Source organism: Babesia bigemina, assembly GCF_000981445.1.
Source record: "Babesia bigemina genome assembly Bbig001, chromosome : II".
In the NCBI taxonomy this organism is placed as follows: domain Eukaryota; phylum Apicomplexa; class Aconoidasida; order Piroplasmida; family Babesiidae; genus Babesia; species Babesia bigemina.
Genome location: NC_027217.1, coordinates 2,802,977 through 2,823,419, shown reverse-complemented (window position 1 = coordinate 2,823,419; position 20,443 = coordinate 2,802,977). Strand labels below are relative to the sequence as shown.

Genomic DNA, 20,443 nt, shown 5'->3' with positions numbered 1-20,443 from the left:
TGCCCTGACCATGTGTCGCCTAGGGAGCTTGACAAGAAATTTGACTAAATTTTGAACCTTAAAATTACCTCAAATAATAACCCTACTAACATCCTTAATAACCTCTGCACTGGCCTCGAAAAGTTTCTCGGCTTCAACTCTGAGTCCAAAGGCTACACTGGCCAGGGGATTGTGTACTCTGACTTGGATAGGCTGTGTGATGCGGTGATGGGATTTTTGAGTGGTGTGCTTGGTGCGGTGAAAAACGAAAATGAAGTGATAACTTATGATAATAATCTTCAAACAAAGCTTAAAGATGTACTAGACACCTTAAATACTAAAATTGGCCACGGCCGTGCTGGGCTTGCGGTGTCTGTCGCCGCGGTGAAGGGGTGGTTGGAGGGGTATGAAGGTGAAGTAGGCAAGAAGACGAAAGCAGTAACAGACAATATTACGCATTTAATGAACGATTTGACACGTCACAAAGATAATATTGACAACGAAAAAATGTCTGATCTTTCCACGCAGATTCAAAATTGGACTGCACGCGCCGAGCAGTATAGACTTCACGTCGTAGCAGCGGAGAAGGACATGAAAAATCTTGACTCCAAGTTATTAGGTAAGTTGACTCCGAATATTCAAATGCTGTTTCAGGCCATGGAAACTTTCAAGGAGGCGGCGAAGGTTGAAGGCATGAAGGAGATGTACGATTTGGCAGATGCCAAAATGGATTACATTAAACATTACGTCACAAAGCAAGCTGGAAAACGTTCGGAGGAGATCGAAAATTATTTGAAAGATAGAGTGGGCAAGTTATATATTAAGCTCGATAACATGAAGCAGAATGAATTTAACATGCTGCTACTCTCCTTGGACAAGGATGCTGCGGTTGCATTCAACAAAGTTAATTATAATATGAATAGTATTCTAAATAGATATGGAAAGGATATCGTGAAAGAGGTAGAAGGTATTCTGGCGGCTGCGGGCAGGCTTAAAGGAGAAATTCAAGCTGAGAAGGAGAAACTTAAAATGCAGGTGAAACAGTTGGGTCTCCGTATTGAATTTTTTCGAGGAATTTTTGGAGGCGTTAAAGCGGAGGTGGTGGAAGATCAAAGTGGTATTGAGCATACGTTAAAATTAACTGACGCCATCAAAGGGCTTACCCAGCAGGTTGTCCAAAACGTGCAAGGATATGTTTCAGCCACGTTGCCCAGCGAACTTCAGGCAGCGCTTAGGGAGATGACTGATGGGATTGCTAAGGCTGAGAAGAGTGTCGCGAAGGAAGATGGGCATTTAGATAAGATCGCCAATAAAGCAGAAAGTTATGCAAAATCGTTTGAGGGGGAGGCGTTTGGGAGTATAGTGGAGGAATGGATTTATGAAATTCTGCAGAATGTTATGGTTAAACATTGGTTTGATGCATATGCTAGTAATAACAATGGTAGACTGACTGAATCATATCACAGCGCTGTGAAAACTGGCCTAAGTAGTGAGCAATTTCGAAAACTTGCAGGTGTCATTAAAATGCAACTTGGAGAACAAATTGGCCGAGCAAAAATTAAGGCATTGGGCAAAAGCAACATTAAAGATAACATTGAAGCAGTCAAAAATGGCATCATGTCATTTGTACAAGCAGTGGATGAAAAACTGACACCCAAAGAAATAACAACATTCGTATCCAATATAGTTCAGGCAATTGAGAGAGAGATGAAGGGTTCGACATCTCAAGATTCTCAAAGTCACAATATAAATGATGCTGTCGCATCAGCCATTACCGCATTGCGTGCGAAAGCCAGCCAGGCGGCAAAAGTGCTGCAATCATTCACATCAACAGAAAGTAGTTACCACCTGGGCGACCAAGTGCTGTCGGCAATAACGGACGTCACGAAGCTGGGAGATAAAATGAGTAAGGCGGTTTATGAAAGCGGCAGTGGCCTAGGCAAGCTAGGTAAGGAAATTGATAAGGCGCTAGCTGAAACGACCACAGCAGCTTCAAATGTCAAATCTAAACTTAGTGACCTTTTAAAAATGACTGCTAGCAAAACAATTGATAAGTTAAATAGAGTCGTGGATAAAATTGTTGGTCCAGCTACAGACGCTGAAAATACACTTACAACGATACGAGATGTGCTGGTAACGCTTCAAACTGACCCCAATGAGCGTGGTGTTACTACAGGCGTGGAGGGCGGCAAGTCCCACCTTGAAATACAATCTTGCAACCTTCACAACAAAATCAGCAGTTTTCTGACCACAACCGTTGGCCAAAGTGACAGCAATACAGGGACCGTCTACAATGATCTAAAAGCTGTTAGAGATGATGTCACCGAGCTTGGCAAAAAGATGAAAAATGTTAAATGTAAAGTGGCCGACGTCGGAAAAGAGCTTGACGATTGCATTCATAAAACCAAATATGTATTTGAAAAGGCTATTATGAAGGTAAGATATGTCATGCAAACGTTACGAAAAGAGATGGTTGAAAAAATAACCGAATCTTTTCATGGTATGGAAAACACGGTCAAGGACCTATACGCTAAAAGAAAGACACAGGAAGTCGAAGCCTTGCAAAGTATCATCAACAAACAGCTTTCTGAAATTATTAAAACTATGGAATTAGACAAAGTCGCCGGCTTAAAAGGCCTCCTCACCCGCTTGGCATATAATTTCGTCAACAATGTTACTAACATCAAAGACGTTCAGCCCGCCTCCCAGACCGGTGCTGCAGCGACATCCGACACGTATCTTCCGAAAGGATGTCTACTTGTGCAGGCGGTGAAACATCTCATCACGGGTGTCAACGCATTTTCAGATAGCCTCTCGTCGCAGGCTGAGATACTTTCTGTTGTCGACCGTGTCACTCCAGTGACCAATAGTCTCAAGGGCCTGCTTAAGAGGATTGAGAAGTCGGAACACCACGATCACAAGGTCGTCGAAAAGCGCGATGAGTTCGAAGAAGTGCTTGCGAAATTCAAGCCGGAGACGATGGACGACGCACCCAAGAAGGTGTTGACGCCTCTGAAGAAAGGGTTCGGCAAATTTGTTGATGAACTCAAAAAGCAGTACGTGAACAAGTACTCGGGTAAGAAGATAGTGTGGACAGAAATCACCGATCCGAAGAAAGGTGAGGGACCAACCGCCGACGCAACCAACTGCGCCAAAGCCTTCCTCACCTTGATACCAGTGATGTGTCACGACGTGTCTGACTTGCGATCCAAATGCGTTGCTAACTGGAAGACACTACTAACTAATTTGCGTGGCAAAAATAATTCTCTAGGAGCGTGCTTGCAAGAAGCGGGCTATAAGGTCTCAAAATCTGACACTGTGCACAACGGTGAATTGCGTAATACGATGAACGGTCAAAACGTTCATGAAAAACTCAAGCGGACAATTCCGGTCGCCAGAGATCTCGATAACGTAAACACATGGATATTAAATGAATACAATCGTAAGCATGGTGATGAAAACAAAATAACGCTGCTCGACTTATTCGATTATCTACACTATTGTCTCAAAGGCTACTACGAAGTTTGTCACCTGGGCACTCTCAGTTCCAAGAAACATCCACGCAGTATATACGACATGCTCCAATGGCTCTCCGGTCTGTCGTACAATCCCGTGCACCAGGAACTGGCGCTCAATGGGTTCAGTGACCTGTTTGAAAAGCCAGAGAAAGACGAGTCGGATGCTGAGTTGTCTCTATCGGATAAGGACCCGGACACGTTGGAGGCCTACCCGGAAGATGTCACGGCTACAAAGCTGTCGAATGGCCTTCGCGATGTTTGCGCGTATTCGGAAACTGTACTTGTCGCCATCCAGGGTTATGGACACGCAGGCGGGCGGTATGCTTGCGAGTTTAACAGCAACGCAGACAGTTTCGTATATCCCGCGGACCCTGCGAAATGTTTAGAAATTCTTGCGGATGTGTTGCTTCGAGTGTACGAGCAACTGTGTTTCTTATTAGTTCAGTGTTCACGTGAGTACGAGGCTAACAGCTGGCGTGATTGCTATTATGGACACGGCGTGGGAGGCTCGTCATGGACCTGCAACACAAAGCAATGTGGCAACCAAATTGGCGATCAAACATGCAACCAAACGGTTAACCAAAATGCCAGCCAAATGGCCAACCAAAACGGTGATCAAAAGGACGACCAACAGCCTAAGTGCGGACTTAAGTCACCCCTCCAGTCATTCCTTGAAGACGGATTGCCAGGCTTTATACCACATACATTCGACAAGGTTGGTTGTAAACTGGAATGCACCGTGTCCAAGCATCGTGGATTGCCGTGTAAAACGCCAATGGGATTTGCTGATATAAGTAATGTAGCGTCGCATACTAAGCAAGGCGCACATCTCACCAAAGTACTCTACGACTTTTGTGGTCACATGGATAGCCCACTTGTCAAGCTTTGCAGTAATTTAGTTTGTCTCCTAAATAGGCCTCCTCAAACGCTATCCGATATGTACGCATTCTACTACAATTTACTCCACGATTGGCATGGCAAATCAAGAGGTGCGATAGACGTCAGGAAGCATAAGATGACCGCATTTAATGACGCCGTAACAAGGGCCAACTTCGGCGTACCTTATCCGGAACTCAACGTCAACTCAATCATTACCGACCATAAGTCCCATAATCATACCACTGGAGATTTGTTGTGTCTCTACAGCTGCAACAGTACGTCGTCGTTGACGGCAACCTGCGGTCGATACCTGCAACCTTTCGGTATGAATACGTGGACAGTATTTTCGGAAAACCACGCTGATAAATACCTCTCCTGGATCGTCTACATCACCGAGGTGTTCTATAATTTGCTCGAACAGCTGCTAAAAGAGTGCTGCCAAAATTGCACGTCAGCGCAATCCAGGTGCAATGGTAAAGTCTGCCCTAAAACATGTCAAGTCAAATACACAAATAACGAAACAAAGTCGCAACCCGTCGGACGTGATCATCATACCGATGACTGCAAATCCATTGCTTACTGCCCCTTTACACGTCCCACCTTATGCAAGTACGGCTTCGTTTTCAAAAGCCTGTCAAACATGAGTGGCAGTAGTGGAGAATCAACGAAGCGCACCTGCAAAGATTTATGTCACGCATTGCAAAATGTATTACTTAAGGGTAAGGTCCTCGGCGAATTCACCCATGTCACAATTCCAGAATTTCTGTGGAACATTCGCCAGAAATTCTTCTGGCTCAACGTCACCCTCTGGCTCCTCTCCTTGCTGTACCTCCTCCACATCATGGTCATCCGCCTAGACCTGCTCCACATCAAATCGCATTTGCATAGTCCCTCATCACATCGCATCGCCGCTCAATCACTACTTGCTGCTGCAAGAATTGGCAGGGTTTCCAAGATATCGTATCTACAACCATAAGCGTACTCACGTGTTTACTGTCTACACTCACCTAGCATCACCTACTCACCTAACTTATGAATTGTGCTTTAATCTATTGTATCACTCACTAATCGTTGTATGTGATTGTGTAGTAGTTAACTAATGTGTTGACCAATGCAATGACCAAGGTGGTGACCAATGCCATGACCAAAGTGCTGACCAATGCCATGACCAGAGTGCTGACCAATGCCATGACCGAGGTGTTGACCAATATGGTGACCAATGACATGACCAAGTTGATGGTTACGGCAGCGAGGACATGGTTACGGCAGCGATGACTGGTTACGGCAGCGATGACAAGGTCACGGCAGCGATGACATGGTCAAGGCAGCGATGACATGGACACGGCAGCGATGACATGGTTATGGTCACAGCAGCGATGACAAGGTCACGGCAGCGATGACAAGGTCACGGCAGCGATGACATGGTCAAGGCAGCGATGACATGGTGACCAAGCACCTGACCTGAGTGGTGATTATTATCCACTCTACGTCGCCCCTTAACCCACTCTCCATCGCCCCTTTACCCACTCCACATCGCCCCTTTACCCACTCTACATCGCCCCTTACTCCACTCTACATCGCCCCTTAACCCACTCTACATCGCCCCTTTATCCACTCTACATCGCCCCTTAACCCACCCTACATCGCTCCCTTATCCACTCTACATCGCTCCTTAACCCACTCTACATCGCCCCTTTGTCCACTCTACATCGCTCCCTAACCCACTGCACATCGCCGCTTAACCCACTCCACATCGCTCCTTTATCCACTCCACATCGCTCCCTTATCCACCTTACATCGCCCCTTTACCCACTCTACATCGCCCCTTATCCACTCTACATCGCTCCTTATCCACTCCACATCGCTCCCTAACCCACTCCACATCGCTCCCTAATCCACTCCACATCGCCCCTTTATCCACTCTACATCGCCCCTGTATCCACTCTACATCGCCCCTTTATCCACCCTACATCGCCCCTTTATCCACTCTACATCGCCCCTTTGTCCACTCTACATCGCCCCTTTATCCACTCCACATCGCCCCTTTACCCACTCTACATCGTCCCTTTATCCACTCCACATCGCTCCCTTACCCACTCTACATCGCCCCTTAATCCACTCTTCATCGCCCCTTAACCCACTCCACATCGCTCCTTTATCCACTCTACATCGCTCCCTAATCCACTCTACATCGCTCCTTTACCCACTCCACATCGCTCCCTAACCCACTCTACATCGCTCCCTAACCCACTCTACATCGCCCCTTATCTCCCTCCAATCCGAAAAATCTAAGCTTTCTTGCCCCTTCAAATACTCTGATAAGGAGACTTACTGTCAGTACTACGAGAAGCAGATTAGTGATGCTACTAAGAAGCTTAAAGAATCTGGTGTCCAAGAAGATAAAATCAAGGAGAATTACAATATACAGCTTAATACAAAATGCCTCGAAGATTGTAAAAAACAGCACGGAAAATATCCTGAGAACCCTGCCTTGAAGGACATTGAGTCCAAGTTGCAGCAGGTTAAAAAGCTTGGAGAGAGTCTTAAAGGATTAACTGACAATAACAATTGTGAAAAGCTTTTAGATAACCTGTGCACTGGCCTCGAGACTTTCCTCGGCTTCAACAAAGACTCCAAAGGCTACGACGGCTCTGGGATAGTGTACTCCGACTTGGATAGGCTGTGTGACGGGGTGATGGGATTTTTGAGTGGTGTGCTTGGTGCGGTGAAAAACGAAAATGAAGTGATAACTTATGATACAGATAAGAATAAAGACATTAATACGGTTATTAACACTTTAAATAATAAAATTGGCTCCGGGCGTACTGGGCTTCTGGATGCTGTCGGCGCGGTGAAGGGGTGGTTGGAGGGGTATAGGAGACAAATTTGGACGTTAACAGGTTCCGTAAACATAGAAATAGAGAAATTGAAAGATGATATAATTAATAAGGAATCGATGAATACTGTTTCAATCAATGACAATAAGCCACTGAAGAAGCAGTTGGAGGAGTGGACTACAGTGGTTGAAAAAATAAAAAATGCGGCTAGAAAAATTGAAACAAATCACGTCAATAAATTAGACTACACATTGAGCAACAAAATAAATGGTGAATTAAACGTCGTTAAGGAAGCTGTGAAGATGTTAAAGGAGAGCGCCGAGCAGAAGGAATTTAAAGCTCAGGCAGCGTACGTTGATGAGCAGTTGGGGAGACAGAAAAGAGAAGTAGTAAACAAAATTAAATATGAATGCGAAGTGCTGCAGGTGCGGTTAAATGATGAAATAAAGAAGATCTTACTTCAACTTGGTCATCTGGGAGATGAGAAACGAAAACACTTCGAAAAGATTCGGGAAGCAATCTCGCAAACCAGGGATGCAATTACCGAGAACGTTACATATTATGACTCGAATTATACAGACAAAATCTGGAAACATTTATATGAAATTAAAATGCAACTGGAGAATTATGTCAAGGACGATAAATCACCGCTGCAGACCTTGTGCAAGGCAGTTCAATCTGAGGCAAAGGATTTGGATAAAAGAATCCAAGACGATTTGTATAAGTTTAAAGTTAGTATAAACGGCGAAATATTTGATCATGTTAAGAAATATCTGAAGACAGTTCGTGCGGCCATTCCAGAGTTGGAAAATGTGTATAAGAGAAAATTGGTAGCTGTTAGAGATGCTGTGATAGGGGCTGTCGGAAATGATGGAAATCTGGGAGCGCAAAAAAGTGGCGTTCTCGGTAAGCTGAAGGATCTTGACGACGATGTGAAAAAAGACTTGCGGAAGCTGAGGGATAGAATCAAAAACAAACTTGATGCTTACGTTAAGGGGCAGATGGCGCAGCAGATTAAAGAGGCGATTCAAGAGGAAACTAAAGCCGTTGCACATCATGAGGAAGCTAAAAAAACTCAACATCCTGGCCATTTGGATAAAATTACTGACGGCATAAGAAAGTATGCGCAGGGACTTCGAACTGACTCAATTGTCGCCACGGTTGAACAATGGTTAATCAAGATATTGGATAAAAATGATACAGTAAATATGCATATTGACTGGTATATTCAGAGTAAGCAGCCTAGTATTAGCCTCGTTGGAGACGAGTTGGAGAGCAAACGTAGTCAAGCGATCGCTTTTATTAAACCGAAAATATCAAATCTTCTCAAAGACCGCGAAATACGTACGCCAAGTATTAATGGAAACGTCACAGCTATATTGTCAGAAATAATTAGATTTCATGACGACGTAGTTAAAGCGATTGAGCAAGGTGTTGACCCGGTGAAGGCTGACAGCATAGCCACGGAGGTTGAGACCACCCTTGGATTCGGTGGCGTCTCCAGCGGGACTTCTGACCCTAAAGAGTATCTCAAAAGTGCTATACGCACGATTTCACTACAACTTATTCTTGTAGTCAGAAAGTGTGCTGAGGAAATCAAATCATTTGCCGGTATGGATAAACAAAGAGCCAATCATTACGAACTTGGCAAGAACGTAAATGACGCGATCGAGACTATCAAGGCGCTCGGTCAGAAGATTAGTGATGCCCTTGGAAAAACCACCGAAGTGGACCAGCTTGGTGGTCAAATTCTTGGTCAGATTGCTGCACAACTAAAGGATGTGATCGACGGTGATGGAATTGATGATTTAAATTTAATAACGTTTAATGAAAACTCCGGTGCAGATAATGCTCTAATGCCAAATTATTTAAAGCAGACAAAAAGAGATATATCAGGTGTAGGTACAGGTGACGGTGTGCTTCGAGCTGAGATAAAAAATATTAATAAAAAGGTTGCGGGTATCGAGGGCGAACAAAGCGCGCCAGGGAATATAAAAATTCATGATCTCGAATCATACGATTATAAAAACAAGAAACGAGAGCTCAACGCTGCCCTCAAGAACGAGAAAGAGCTTTATGAAGAACTTCAGAAACAAGTTGGTAACGCATTTCAAAATGCTCATAAAGACCTGAGTAAAATAAAGGATGTTATGAAAAAATGCCACGACACCCGAGTATCCCTCGAATCCTCACTCATACAAATTCAAGCAGAGCTGTTTTCGCTTGCAAATTTCGTGACCACTCTGGATGATAAAAAGAACCAAATAGTAGGAATCATGGATGGATTGAAGCAAGATATTAACGCACTTCAAAACAAAATTAATTATATAACTCAAATGGTTAAGGAATCTAACGACGCTATAGATTCTGCAATTCTCGACGTTGAAAAATCTGTTCGTGAAACGTATAAAGCCTTAAACGCAGCTTTCACAGTCACGCAACGCAATCTGATTGCCACCACTGAACAAGCATTTAACGAAATCACCAAAGAAGTCCAACTACTGTTTAACAGGCATCAACTCTCCGACCTAACCGCCCTCAAATCTTTAGTAGGCAGCCAGCTAGATGTAATTAGAGACATCATCACCGAAAACTTAACAACCGGATCGAAGGGTTTTCTTGCCAAACTCCACGAGACTTTCGTTGTCACAGTGGAGCGCATCGACGGCTTCGGGACACCCTCAAAGTCAGCATTAAGTAGCGGGGCTGAAACCTTAAACACCGCCTTCACCGCATTCTTCTCCAAGTTGAGCAAGCAAAAGGACTTCACCTTCGACTTCGACAAAATCTCCTCCACCAACGACGCTCTCGACAACCTGCTCAAAGGCCTCGTTATTTCACAGCACTTCGACCACGGATTTACAAAAAACCTGCAAAGGCTGAAGAACCGACTCGGCCAATTCACTCCGGAGAAATTCGGCGATGGTGAGAGTCCCGCAGTTTTGGAAGCGTTGAGAAAGGGGTACCCGGCGTTGGTTGGTGAGCTGGATAAAGCGTACGTTAATACATATGACGGTGCCGATAGCATTGTTTGGTCACAAAAAACAAATAATAAAGACCACCCGTCCGAAGACTCTGCTAAATGCGCCAAGGTGTGCCTGTCGCTGCTCTCCATCCTGTATTCCGAGTTCAAGACTATACTGAAGTACTGCGTTGCAAGGTGTAAAAGCGATCAAATAAACATAAACACAGAGCTCGGAAAATATTTTGCCACTCAAGGCTACAAAGTTACCGAGGACGGGAAGAAGCACTGGGAGCTGCAGGACAGTAAAGGCATGACAGGACTATTCATCTGCAAACGTATGTTCGGAAGTGATGAACACCACTTGTATTACATTGATAAATCCAAGCAAAACGCACTGGATACACTGCACGACTGTCTCCAGATATATTACCAAGTCTGCCACGTCGCCACCTTCTCTGCGAGGAAACGTCCATGTAACATATTCGAGATGCTGTGCTGGGTGTCCGGGCTACCGTGCAATAACGTGTATCAACATCTGTTAGATGACGCTATCAGCGAACTGTTCGTCGATCCCACTAAACAGCCCGAAGACGCCGATGGCATCCCCGTCACATATATCAGCGACGAACCGCTGGCAGCGTATCCACAAAACATAGCGCTGGATAATACTCAGCGAGCAGTGAAACGTCTGTGTTCGAGATCTCACGATATTCTCACAACAATCGCTGGAACCGGGGACGCGTACTCCATGTACGCCGTCGACTACTCCACCAATTCGCTGAACTTTCACTACCCATCCAAGGGCGAAGATTGCCTTCAGATGCTATTGGACGTGCTTCGCAGACTACTACCCTCGCTTAAATTTTTGCATACTCAATGCGGCCTAAGCGCTACATACCACGGCTGGTCCGGCTGTCAGTACGGCAGAGGAGTCAAACACTCCAATTGGCAATGCGGTGAACATCCCGCCGACGAGTCAACCGATTGCCAACCCAGATCGCCGTTGATGTCGTATCTTCGCGACAGCCTACCCGGGTGCCTGCCTCACCAGTTGGTTTCAGCGGGGTGTAAGTCCGAGTGTAAAACGTGTCCCAAAAGCCTACCCGGTGCGCCATGTATAACACCACTTGGCTTTAGGGGTTTCTCTGGAAGTACGAAGACAGGTAAGGACATATGTACCGTGCTGACCAAATTCTTCGACATTTCGAATATTAACGCGCTCTTCGGTCTGCTGCCCAAACCGCCATCTACGTTGCCGGAGCACTTCCAATTTGCGTTGACGCTAAGTAGTATGTTAGATAACGCTAAAGCCGCTAGTGATGTCAGCTTAGCTTTTGAAACGAAAACGAAAGCGCTGTCCATCGAGCTATACAAGGAGACCAGCAAACTCACAGGTGCGCTGCAGAATGCATATCGCAACCAAACAGGCCACAACAGCTCGGGCCATTCCAAATCCACGGAGGCTGACTTGTGGAGCTTGTCGAAAGATTCGTGCAATCTACCTCATGACAGGGATATTCACTGCGCTGCCTACCTTTGCTCCACATCTTCCGATGCGTACACGTACCTCGCCAAAAAGCACGCCGATCTCTACCTCTCATGGGCTGTATATCTACGTTAAATTAAGTTATCTCATCTTATAGTGTGCTATGTGGCTACGTGCCTAGGGCCGGTTTTCGTGTTTGCGGGGCTAACGCCTCACGCTGAAACCGGTTGCGGGATCCACGCCGGTCCATTGCCGGACGTCACTGGTGCCATCCATGCGGGCATCCATCCAGTTTGGGCTTGAGGGTCTTCTACGGAATCGTAGTCTTCTTTCGGCTTCATATCCCTCATCACTATTTTATGTGTTTCTTGGATCACTACCCTTTGTATGTGGGCTTCCATGCGATCCGATATGCCCAGGTCCCGTCTGTACTTGCTGTGCTCCTTTGTCACTATTCCCTCCCACGTCATAACGTAGGGGATAACCCTGATCTTGGTGTGCTGGTTAAACTGTCGCGCCTTGAGGTCCTCAATAAGGTCTTCATACTTCTGCTTCTTGAACTTCTCCGTATCCACTAGGTTGTCTTGATTGGTGATTCCTATCTCCACGATGGTTATGGTGTTCCTCCGCCGATCCGCCAGGATGATGTCTGGCCTGTTGTATTCCTTAGTCTTCTGAGTCTTGACCGTCTTGTCGTACGCGATCCATCCGTATTTTCCATGTACTTCACTCTCGATCTTGTGGGCGTCTATCTTCTCCTTGGGTAGTCCTATTTGCCTCCCGAGTACTGAGTGGACCCGTTTTGCTACCTCGTTGTGCCTCTTCGTATATTCTAGGTGTAGTAGTTTCTGGCACTTCGTCGCGAGGTGATCCACGTTCTTGCCGTTGTTGCATCTTGTGCATTTCTTGGACGAAGACATCCATTGCAGATTCCTATCCTGGACTTCCGCTACGTTCGCTTCTTCTTCCGGAGTGAGTATTCCACACGTCAGGTACAAGGACGACGCCTCAATGTCCAGCTTGGGGTCCTCACGCTTGGCATACAGAACCTTATGAGTTGATTTTACGTGCATTCTGTTGTACAGCCATTTGTTTTGGGCCACCCTGAGGTCCCTGAGGCTCTTGTCCGTAGTGTCCTCCATTCCGAATTCCATTCCATATCTTCCTTCCAGGTGCATCTTGATGTGAGATATGTGCGCGTATGTGTCGCGAAAATGCTGCATGATCGCAGCTCTCCTGGTTGACGTCACCTCGTCTGCTGAAAGCGTCAACCACAGTCGTAGCAGCATGGCTTCCGCTCTAAATACCATGCTGTGGAGCCCTCTCCCCATCTCTTTCCGGGGGAGGTAGAGCCTCTGTGTGTTCGCCCACTTCTTGTGTCCGTGCTTCGCGTTAATTATTCTCCGTACTGCCAGGTCGATCTTGTCGAAATGCGTGATGTCCATGGGGATCACGCCGATGTAGTAGTTGATGACGCTGAGGGCGTACTGGTTGATGGCCATCGAGAGGTTTTTCCCCGACAGCTTTGACGCAGCCAGTAGCTCCGTTCTCCTGCATATCTCCTGTAGTATTATGTCGAACATTCCGTCGCTTGTCAGTGAGTTTGAAGTCTCTGTGACTCCCAAGTACTTGTACGTTTCCGGGCCTTCCATCTGCTTGGCGATGCTGGCGCACGCCTCCGTGTTGGTTGCCGACTTGTCGCGGTTGATCCTGAGTCCTATGTCGTTGAAGAACTTCTCCACTTCTCGGCCCATTCCTCTCATCGTACTTTCCTCGTGGGCGAAGAACTTGAGGTCGTCAATATAGAGAAAGTGGTTTGTGGCGAATATCCTGCCGCCGGTCACGCTTAACTCCACCTTGGGGAAGATGCGAGTCAGGTGCCTGCTCAGCGGGTCCAAGCACAGCACGAAGAGAAGGGGCGATAGGCTGTCGCCTTGGAGAATGCCCCTCTCCACTTTCTTGTGCATGATTGTGTTCTTGTTCCACCGTATCTCTATATTCCACCTCTTGATCGTCTGCTTGATGAAGTTTGATAACCACCCTGGTAGGTTAAGGTTGTCGATAACCCTTGCCAGGTACGCGTGGTCGATTGAGTCGTACGCCTTCATGACGTCGACCCACGTTGCAAGTAACTTCCCCTTGTGCTTCTCGTTGAGCGCGATGTTCGCTAACGCGTGCTCCTTTGCACCCTGTACGTTGCTCCTCGTGCCCATCTGGTTCTCGGACCGTAGTCCCCTGCCATCGACTTCTCGCTTAAGCGTCTCCGTTGCACAGCGGGTAGTTAGCTTGTATAGGTTGGACATGCATGTGATAGGCCTGTACTGTGCGGCGGACTTTGGTTTCTTGTTCTTCGGTAGTAGGTACGTGATCCCACAGTAGAACCAGTCGTCCTGCACTTTGCCTTGCTGGCATGCCTCCTCTACTAGCCTGTAAATGACTCTGTGAAGGGACGTGAGCCATTTAATGTAGTAGTTGTAGATCCCATCCGCACCGGGCGACTTCCAGTCTCGCAATTTCTTGACGATCGTGACGAATTCCTCGTATGTGGGAAAGCCTGCCTTGTTCTCTGCCGGTGGTCTTTCGACCAGATATCCTTCACCGTTGTGCGGTGCGTTTGGCTTCACCCACATTTGCGCCCAGTACTCTATCATCATCCCCTCGTTTATCGCCGACTCGTCCGCGTCCTGCTTGTTCTCCAGTGTCCTGTAGAAGTGTCCCGTGTAGAGCTCGAACATGCGGTTGTCGTTGTACAACTCCTTCTTGAACTTGGCGTTCTTGAGTTTGTCCTGCTCCTTTTGGAGCTCCTCTTGAGTCCTGCTGATCACGTATGACAGTTCCTGCGGCTTGTCCGCGATCATGTTGTACTTGTCCATTTGGCGATAAACGCGTTTCCTATCCTCCTTCTCCAGGGGGACCTTCTGCTTGTATTTCAGAAGTAATGCTCCTATCTCCTCCAGCTCCTTGATCCTCCTCTCAGCTGCCTCCTTCTTTCCCGAGGACGACGATGGTTTTGCGCTGTACTTGTCGTAGCAGTCCTGTGCCGTTTGATACAAGATGGCTAGCATCCCCATGTCAGTGACTGGGTTGTGCTTCACGTAGTTGTGGACCACTAGATCCAGCGACCTTATCGCCGTGAAGTCGAGGGAGTCCATGGTGTGTCTTTTGTTCTTTACTGTCCTAATCACACCAGGCTCCCTCAACCTCTGTGCCATGATCCGGTCGAAATCCTCCTGCAGGGCGTTGTATGAGTCGACGTCGTGCAGCGATGCTATTTCTCCAACGTCCGTCGGTTGGCTCCGCGCTGCTTTGGCGACTACCTGTCTTGCCATCTGCTCCACCTCCTTGTGGGTCTTGTGGAATTCGAAATGCTCGTTGGCATATTCCGCGAGGACTTTCCATCCTCCTCGTGGCATCCTCTGATACTTCGTCACTACTGCCTTGTAGACGTCCGGTACCCAATGACACCATGGTCCATCGATCTGACGCATGACACAGTGCAGGAACTGTAACTTGGCATTCAGCCTAGCGTAGTTCGGCGGCATTTGTGGCGTGTTCCCGGCCCGTTCAGCCTGCGGGGCGTGCCCTTCGGGTGCCCTCGGCAACGCAGCCGTCTCAGTGAGCGCCACCTCACTGGCGGTGCCCGGTGCTATACTGTTGTTTGATTCTCTCACAGGCCCGACTTGCTCAGGTTCCTCTTCGTCCACGTCCATAAAGTCATCCGACGATATGGAATACACGGTCGGAGAGCGGCAGCCACCGTTTCCGACAACCTCCCCTGCCGGTGGCTGCAGGGTAGACAGTGTCTGCACACACACGGGTGCGCGTTCCGAGGAACTCGGCCCGGCGTTGCAAACCACGACAGGCGGCGTTTGAGCCGTGTTTCCTGTCTTTTTGGCCTTCCGGTTGTTACCCTTTTGGCCCTGGGGACCGCCGTTCCGCGCTTTGTTTCCAGCGCCCTTCACAGCCGGAGTGGTTCCGGGCTGGTGTCGTTTCCGGCTTGCCTGCGGGATTGGCCGGCTTTCGCCGCCACGGCCGGCCCCCTTCGAATTTGTGGGTTTACCTTTAGGGCCCTGAACACCGCTTTGTACCGGTTTTCTGGATTCATGCCGCCTTTCGGGTTGCCGACACTCTCGGCGCCCCACGGTGGCAAGCGGAGCATCGATGTCCATCCCATCGGGGACGTCCACGTCAATAACCATGAGGTCTCCGTCCTCATCGATTTGACTGCTCAGCTGCACTTCTTGTGAGCTCTCCATTGGTACCTTGTTCGTCTATCCAGCGCGCCTGTGTGGCCGCCTTTCGCCTCGCGATGTTGCCGCTTTAATTCCGCACTTTTGGCCTTCAATACACCCCCCAGTGACATCGGAAAAATTTCCTTTCTGTGATAAACCCGAGAAAACACGTTTCTCAAAGTTTCCCCCAAAATCACAGAAGATTCCAACTCCCCCCTGTATATCTACCGTGGACATTCTACAGTTACCTGAAAGCATTGCTCGAAGCGTTCCAGCAAATTGATTGTGGAGGCTCCGGTTGTACGAAATGTTCGTGCAAGCCGGGAAAGCACGGTGTCGAATACAGCTGCAAGTGCAACGCATTGATAAGCTGTCGTGGAGTGATGACCACATTCTACCAATACGGGTTCACTTTTGGCGACGCAAAAACGCTGTATGGAACTAACAGAAAATTCTGCCTTAGTTTCCATACACAACTGAGTAATCTGCTGAAATCTCAATATTTCACCAAATTATTTGAGGAATGTGACAACTTCATTTGGACCATCAGAGAACCGTTCACATACTTGGTCCTCGCACTTTGGTCACTATCCCTCTTCTACCTCATCTGCGTAATGGTTGGCAGACTGGATGTGCTCCACATCAAATCGCACTTACGATCACCATCATCGCACAGGATAACGGCGCAATCATTGTTGGCTGCAGCGCAAGTCGGAAGGCTTGCCAAGATATCTTACCTACAACCGTAATTGTATTCACGTTTGTAATTCACATCAACTCACTTAACTACTCACCTACTCACCTAACCGACAAACGTAGTCTAATGTCTCGAATTACTCAAAAGGTAACCTGTGAACTAGATAGCACCTAAAGTAGGTGATGAGTGAATGACGAAGTAACGTGTTGACCTAGCATCCACGCTAAGTGCTAAGCTAGCACACAGGCAAAGTGCTAAGCTGGCATCCAGGCAAAGTGGTAAGCTGGCAACCAGGCAAAGTGGTAAGCAAGCACCCAGGCAAAGTGCTAAGCTGGCACCCAGGCAATGTGGTAACCTAGCACCCAGGCTAAGTGTTAAGAAAGCACACAGGCAACGTGGTAAGCTGGCACCCAGGCAAAGTGCTAAGCTGGCACACAGGCGAAGTGCTGAGCTGGCAACCAGGCAAAGTGCTAAGCTAGCGACCAGGCAACGTGTTAACCTAGCACCCAGGCTAAGTTCTAAGCTGGCACGCAGGCTAAGTGCTAAGCTGGCACGCAGGCAAAGTGGTAAGCTGGCAACCAGGCAAAGTGTTAACCTAGCATCGAAGTTAAGTGGTAAGCTGGCACGCAAGTTAAGTGCTAAGCTAGCCCCCAGGCAAAGTGCTGAGCTAGCCCCCAGGCAAAGTGCTAAGCTGGCACCCAAGCTAAGTGCTGAGCTAGCAACCAGGCAACGTGGTAAGCTGGCGGATGAACCGTAATTTGGTGGGTGTTGTAGCACGTTGATTGCCTGGTGCTTTGACTTGTGCGTTGACTGTGAGAGGTGTCCGCGTTGCCTATTGAGTGAGTGTCACGTGAGGCTGGGTGATTGGTCGCTAAGGTAAGCGGTCGTGATGGCCGCGGCGGGTGACCTAAGTCGTGTGTTGCGAGTCACTGGCAGGGTGGAGTAATCGGCGTCAGCCTGGTTAAGTAGTATATATAGGCGTCAATGTAGCGATTGTTAATATCACATTTAGGCACGTAGCCGACACGCTCCGCCAGCATGGCGCCGATACCGCGGCTCGTAGCACGGTGCTGCTGCACTGTGGGAGTTGAGCGCACGGGGTTCGCTGCAATTTTCATGGCGTTGCCAATGGTATATAATTTAGAGTGAGAGTTGGTGCTGATCACATGCGTCGCGTCAGGACAACCGTGGTATCCCGGGCAGCGTGGGTGTCAGTGGCCTGGGCTGGGGGGATACAGGGGTGAGGGTGAGTGTTGATGAGGGGACTGGGAGCGGCAGTGGTAGTGTTGCAGTTGGTGAGTGCGTTGCTAGGTGATTGATATGCTTGCAGGTTGAGGGGAGTGGGCGCGGCAGTGGTACGTGTTGTAGTAGGTGAGTGCTTGCTAAGTGATTGATATGTCTGCAGGCTGAGGTGACTGGGAGCGGCAGTGGTAGTGTTGCAGTTGGTGAGTGCGTTGCTAGGTGATTGATATGCTTGCAGGTTGAGGGGAGTGGGCGCGGCAGTGGTACGTGTTGTAGTAGGTGAGTGCTTGCTAAGTGATTGATATGTCTGCAGGCTGAGGTGACTGGGAGCGGCAGTGGTACGTGTCGTAGTTGGTGAGTGCGTTGCTTGAGTCATTGATATGTCTGCAGGTTGAGGGGACTGGGAGCGGCAGTGGTAGTGTAGCAGTTGGTGAGTGCTTGCTAGGTGATTGACATGTTTGCAGGTTGAGGGGACTGGGAGCGGCAGTGGTACGTGTTGCAGTTGGTGAGTGCTGCTTAGGTGATTGATATACTTGCAGGTTGAGGGGAGGGGGAGGGGAAGATGGCGACTTATTACAAGTGTGAGTGTGGTACGAATTGCAGGTATCCTAATTGTTATTGTTGTCCCTGGTGCTGTGATAAATGTAACGCTAGCTGGACTTGCAGTGGATGTTGGTTACATTACAATAAGCGCACTAGTGGCCTGTGGACTTACGACTGCGAAACTCAAAAATGTGCAAAGCAATGCAAAAACAAAGAGTATCAATGTAAATGTACATGTTGTAGAGGAAAACAAGAGCGTGGAGAAGCTGTCCGTCCCCCCGCTCCACAGCCTCCCCTTACTTCCTCCGGTGCTCAGGATCATGCAACCAGTGAACGGCAGCAGTCCGGTCTCTCCGATCTACAGCCTCCAACCGACGACCTTCATGAACAAGCCTCCACACCTTTCCGCCCTGACCCCCAAGCCATCGCCGCCGTCATCGTTGCCATCATCGTCGCCATCATCCTGCTCGACCTGTGCATCTTCCGATTCCCGGTGGGCCGCAACATCCGCGACTTTATCGTCCGCAAAATACCGTTCTGCATCGCGTTTTACAGCTGATCTCAGCAATTCGTTAGCGCAAACATCGTAATCCGAATCCCACTGATCACCTAACTGGCAACTGACATCTAATGTTGTAGACACAGTAATGATTACGTTGATGATCAATCACATGGGCAGTGAGGTGACTACTTGACCCGCCCCTTACATCACCGCCGCCGTCGCCCTCATCATCGTCGTCATCTGCGTCATGATCTACTTCCGCATCCGGCCGTTCCACAGGGTGCGGTATCTACTGCGCAGCTAATATCAATAACCTAATTGGCAACTGACATCTAATGTGCAAGACAGAGTAATGATTGCGTTGATGACCTATCACATGAGCAGCGAAGTGACCAACCACCTGACCAAAGTGGTGACCAGAGTGGTGACCAAGCACCTGACCAAGTTGATGGTTACGGCAGCGATGACATGGTCACGGCAGTGAGGACATGGTCACGGCAGTGAGGACATGGTCACGGCAGCGATGACATGGACACGGCAGCGATGACATGGTCACGGCAGCGATGACATGGTCACGGCAGCGATGACATGGTCACGGCAGCGATGACATTGTCACGGCAGCGATGACATGGTCACGGCAGCGATGACATGGTCACAAGTGGTGATTATTATCCACTCTACATCGCCCCTTAACCCACTCTACATCGCCCTTTTACCCACTCTACATCGCCCTTTTACCCACTCTACATCGCTCCCTAACCCACTCTACATCGCCCCTAACCCACTCTACATCGCTCCCTAACCCACTCCACATCGCTCCTTAACCCACTCTACATCGCCCCTTTATCCACCTTGCATCGCCCCTTAACCCACTCCACATCGCCCCTTAACCCACCTTACATCGCCCCTTAACCCACTCTACATCGCCCCTTTATCCACTCCACATCGCCCCTTTATCCACTCTACATCGCTCCCTAACCCACTCCACATCGCCCCTTAACCCACTCCACATCGCCCCTTTATCCACTCCACATCGCCCCTTAACCCACTCTACATCGCCCTTAACCCACACTACATCGCCCCTTAACCCACTCCACATCGCCCCTTAACCCACCTTACATCGCCCCTTTACCCACTCCACATCGCCCCTTTATCCACTCTACATCGCTCCCTAACCCACTCCACATCGCCCCTTAACCCACTCTACATCGCCCTTAACCCACACTACATCGCCCCTTAACCCACTCCACATCGCCCCTTAACCCACCTTACATCGCCCCTTTACCCACTCCACATCGCCCCTTTATCCACTCTACATCGCTCCCTAACCCACTCCACATCGCCCCTTAACCCACTCCACATCGCCCCTTTATCCACTCCACATCGCTCCTTTATCCACTCTACATCGCCCCTTAACCCACTCTACATCGCTCCTTTACCCACTCTACATCGCTCCCTAATCCACTCCACATCGCTCCTTTATCCACTCTACATCGCCCCTTTGTCCACTCTACATCGCTCCTTAACCTACTCTACATCGCTCCCCAACCCACTCTACATCGC

The 20,443-nt window shown here is 48.5% G+C and overlaps 6 protein-coding genes across 6 annotated transcripts; 4 read left to right on the top strand and 2 right to left on the bottom strand.

Annotated features, from left to right (window-relative positions):
• Nucleotides 1–207: 207 nt before the first annotated feature.
• Nucleotides 208–5,352, top strand: BBBOND_0212370 (hypothetical protein; the record flags this gene model as incomplete). Its single annotated transcript, XM_012912827.1, has 1 exon — nt 208–5,352. The coding sequence occupies one exon, from the start codon at nt 208–210 to the stop codon at nt 5,350–5,352; it is 5,145 nt and encodes a 1,714-aa protein (XP_012768281.1).
• Nucleotides 5,353–6,736: 1,384 nt separating this feature from the next.
• BBBOND_0212360 (hypothetical protein) lies at nt 6,737–11,799 on the top strand (the record flags this gene model as incomplete). The annotated part of the gene is made up of 2 exons (XM_012912826.1): nt 6,737–6,763; nt 6,805–11,799. The coding sequence occupies 2 exons, from the start codon at nt 6,737–6,739 to the stop codon at nt 11,797–11,799; spliced, it is 5,022 nt and encodes a 1,673-aa protein (XP_012768280.1).
• A 77-nt stretch (nt 11,800–11,876) lies between these two features.
• BBBOND_0212350 (hypothetical protein) lies at nt 11,877–15,920 on the bottom strand (the record flags this gene model as incomplete). The annotated part of the gene is made up of 1 exon (XM_012912825.1): nt 11,877–15,920. The coding sequence occupies one exon, from the start codon at nt 15,918–15,920 to the stop codon at nt 11,877–11,879; it is 4,044 nt and encodes a 1,347-aa protein (XP_012768279.1).
• A 359-nt stretch (nt 15,921–16,279) lies between these two features.
• On the top strand, nt 16,280–16,645 carry BBBOND_0212340 (hypothetical protein; the record flags this gene model as incomplete). Its single annotated transcript, XM_012912824.1, has 1 exon — nt 16,280–16,645. The coding sequence occupies one exon, from the start codon at nt 16,280–16,282 to the stop codon at nt 16,643–16,645; it is 366 nt and encodes a 121-aa protein (XP_012768278.1).
• Nucleotides 16,646–17,519: 874 nt separating this feature from the next.
• BBBOND_0212330 (hypothetical protein) lies at nt 17,520–17,711 on the bottom strand (the record flags this gene model as incomplete). The annotated part of the gene is made up of 1 exon (XM_012912823.1): nt 17,520–17,711. One exon carries the CDS (start codon nt 17,709–17,711, stop codon nt 17,520–17,522), a length of 192 nt encoding a protein of 63 aa, XP_012768277.1.
• A 138-nt stretch (nt 17,712–17,849) lies between these two features.
• BBBOND_0212320 (hypothetical protein) lies at nt 17,850–18,937 on the top strand (the record flags this gene model as incomplete). Its single annotated transcript, XM_012912822.1, has 6 exons — nt 17,850–17,888; nt 17,924–17,964; nt 18,074–18,098; nt 18,226–18,261; nt 18,300–18,324; nt 18,381–18,937. The coding sequence occupies 6 exons, from the start codon at nt 17,850–17,852 to the stop codon at nt 18,935–18,937; spliced, it is 723 nt and encodes a 240-aa protein (XP_012768276.1).
• Between the last annotated feature and the right edge of the window lie 1,506 nt (nt 18,938–20,443).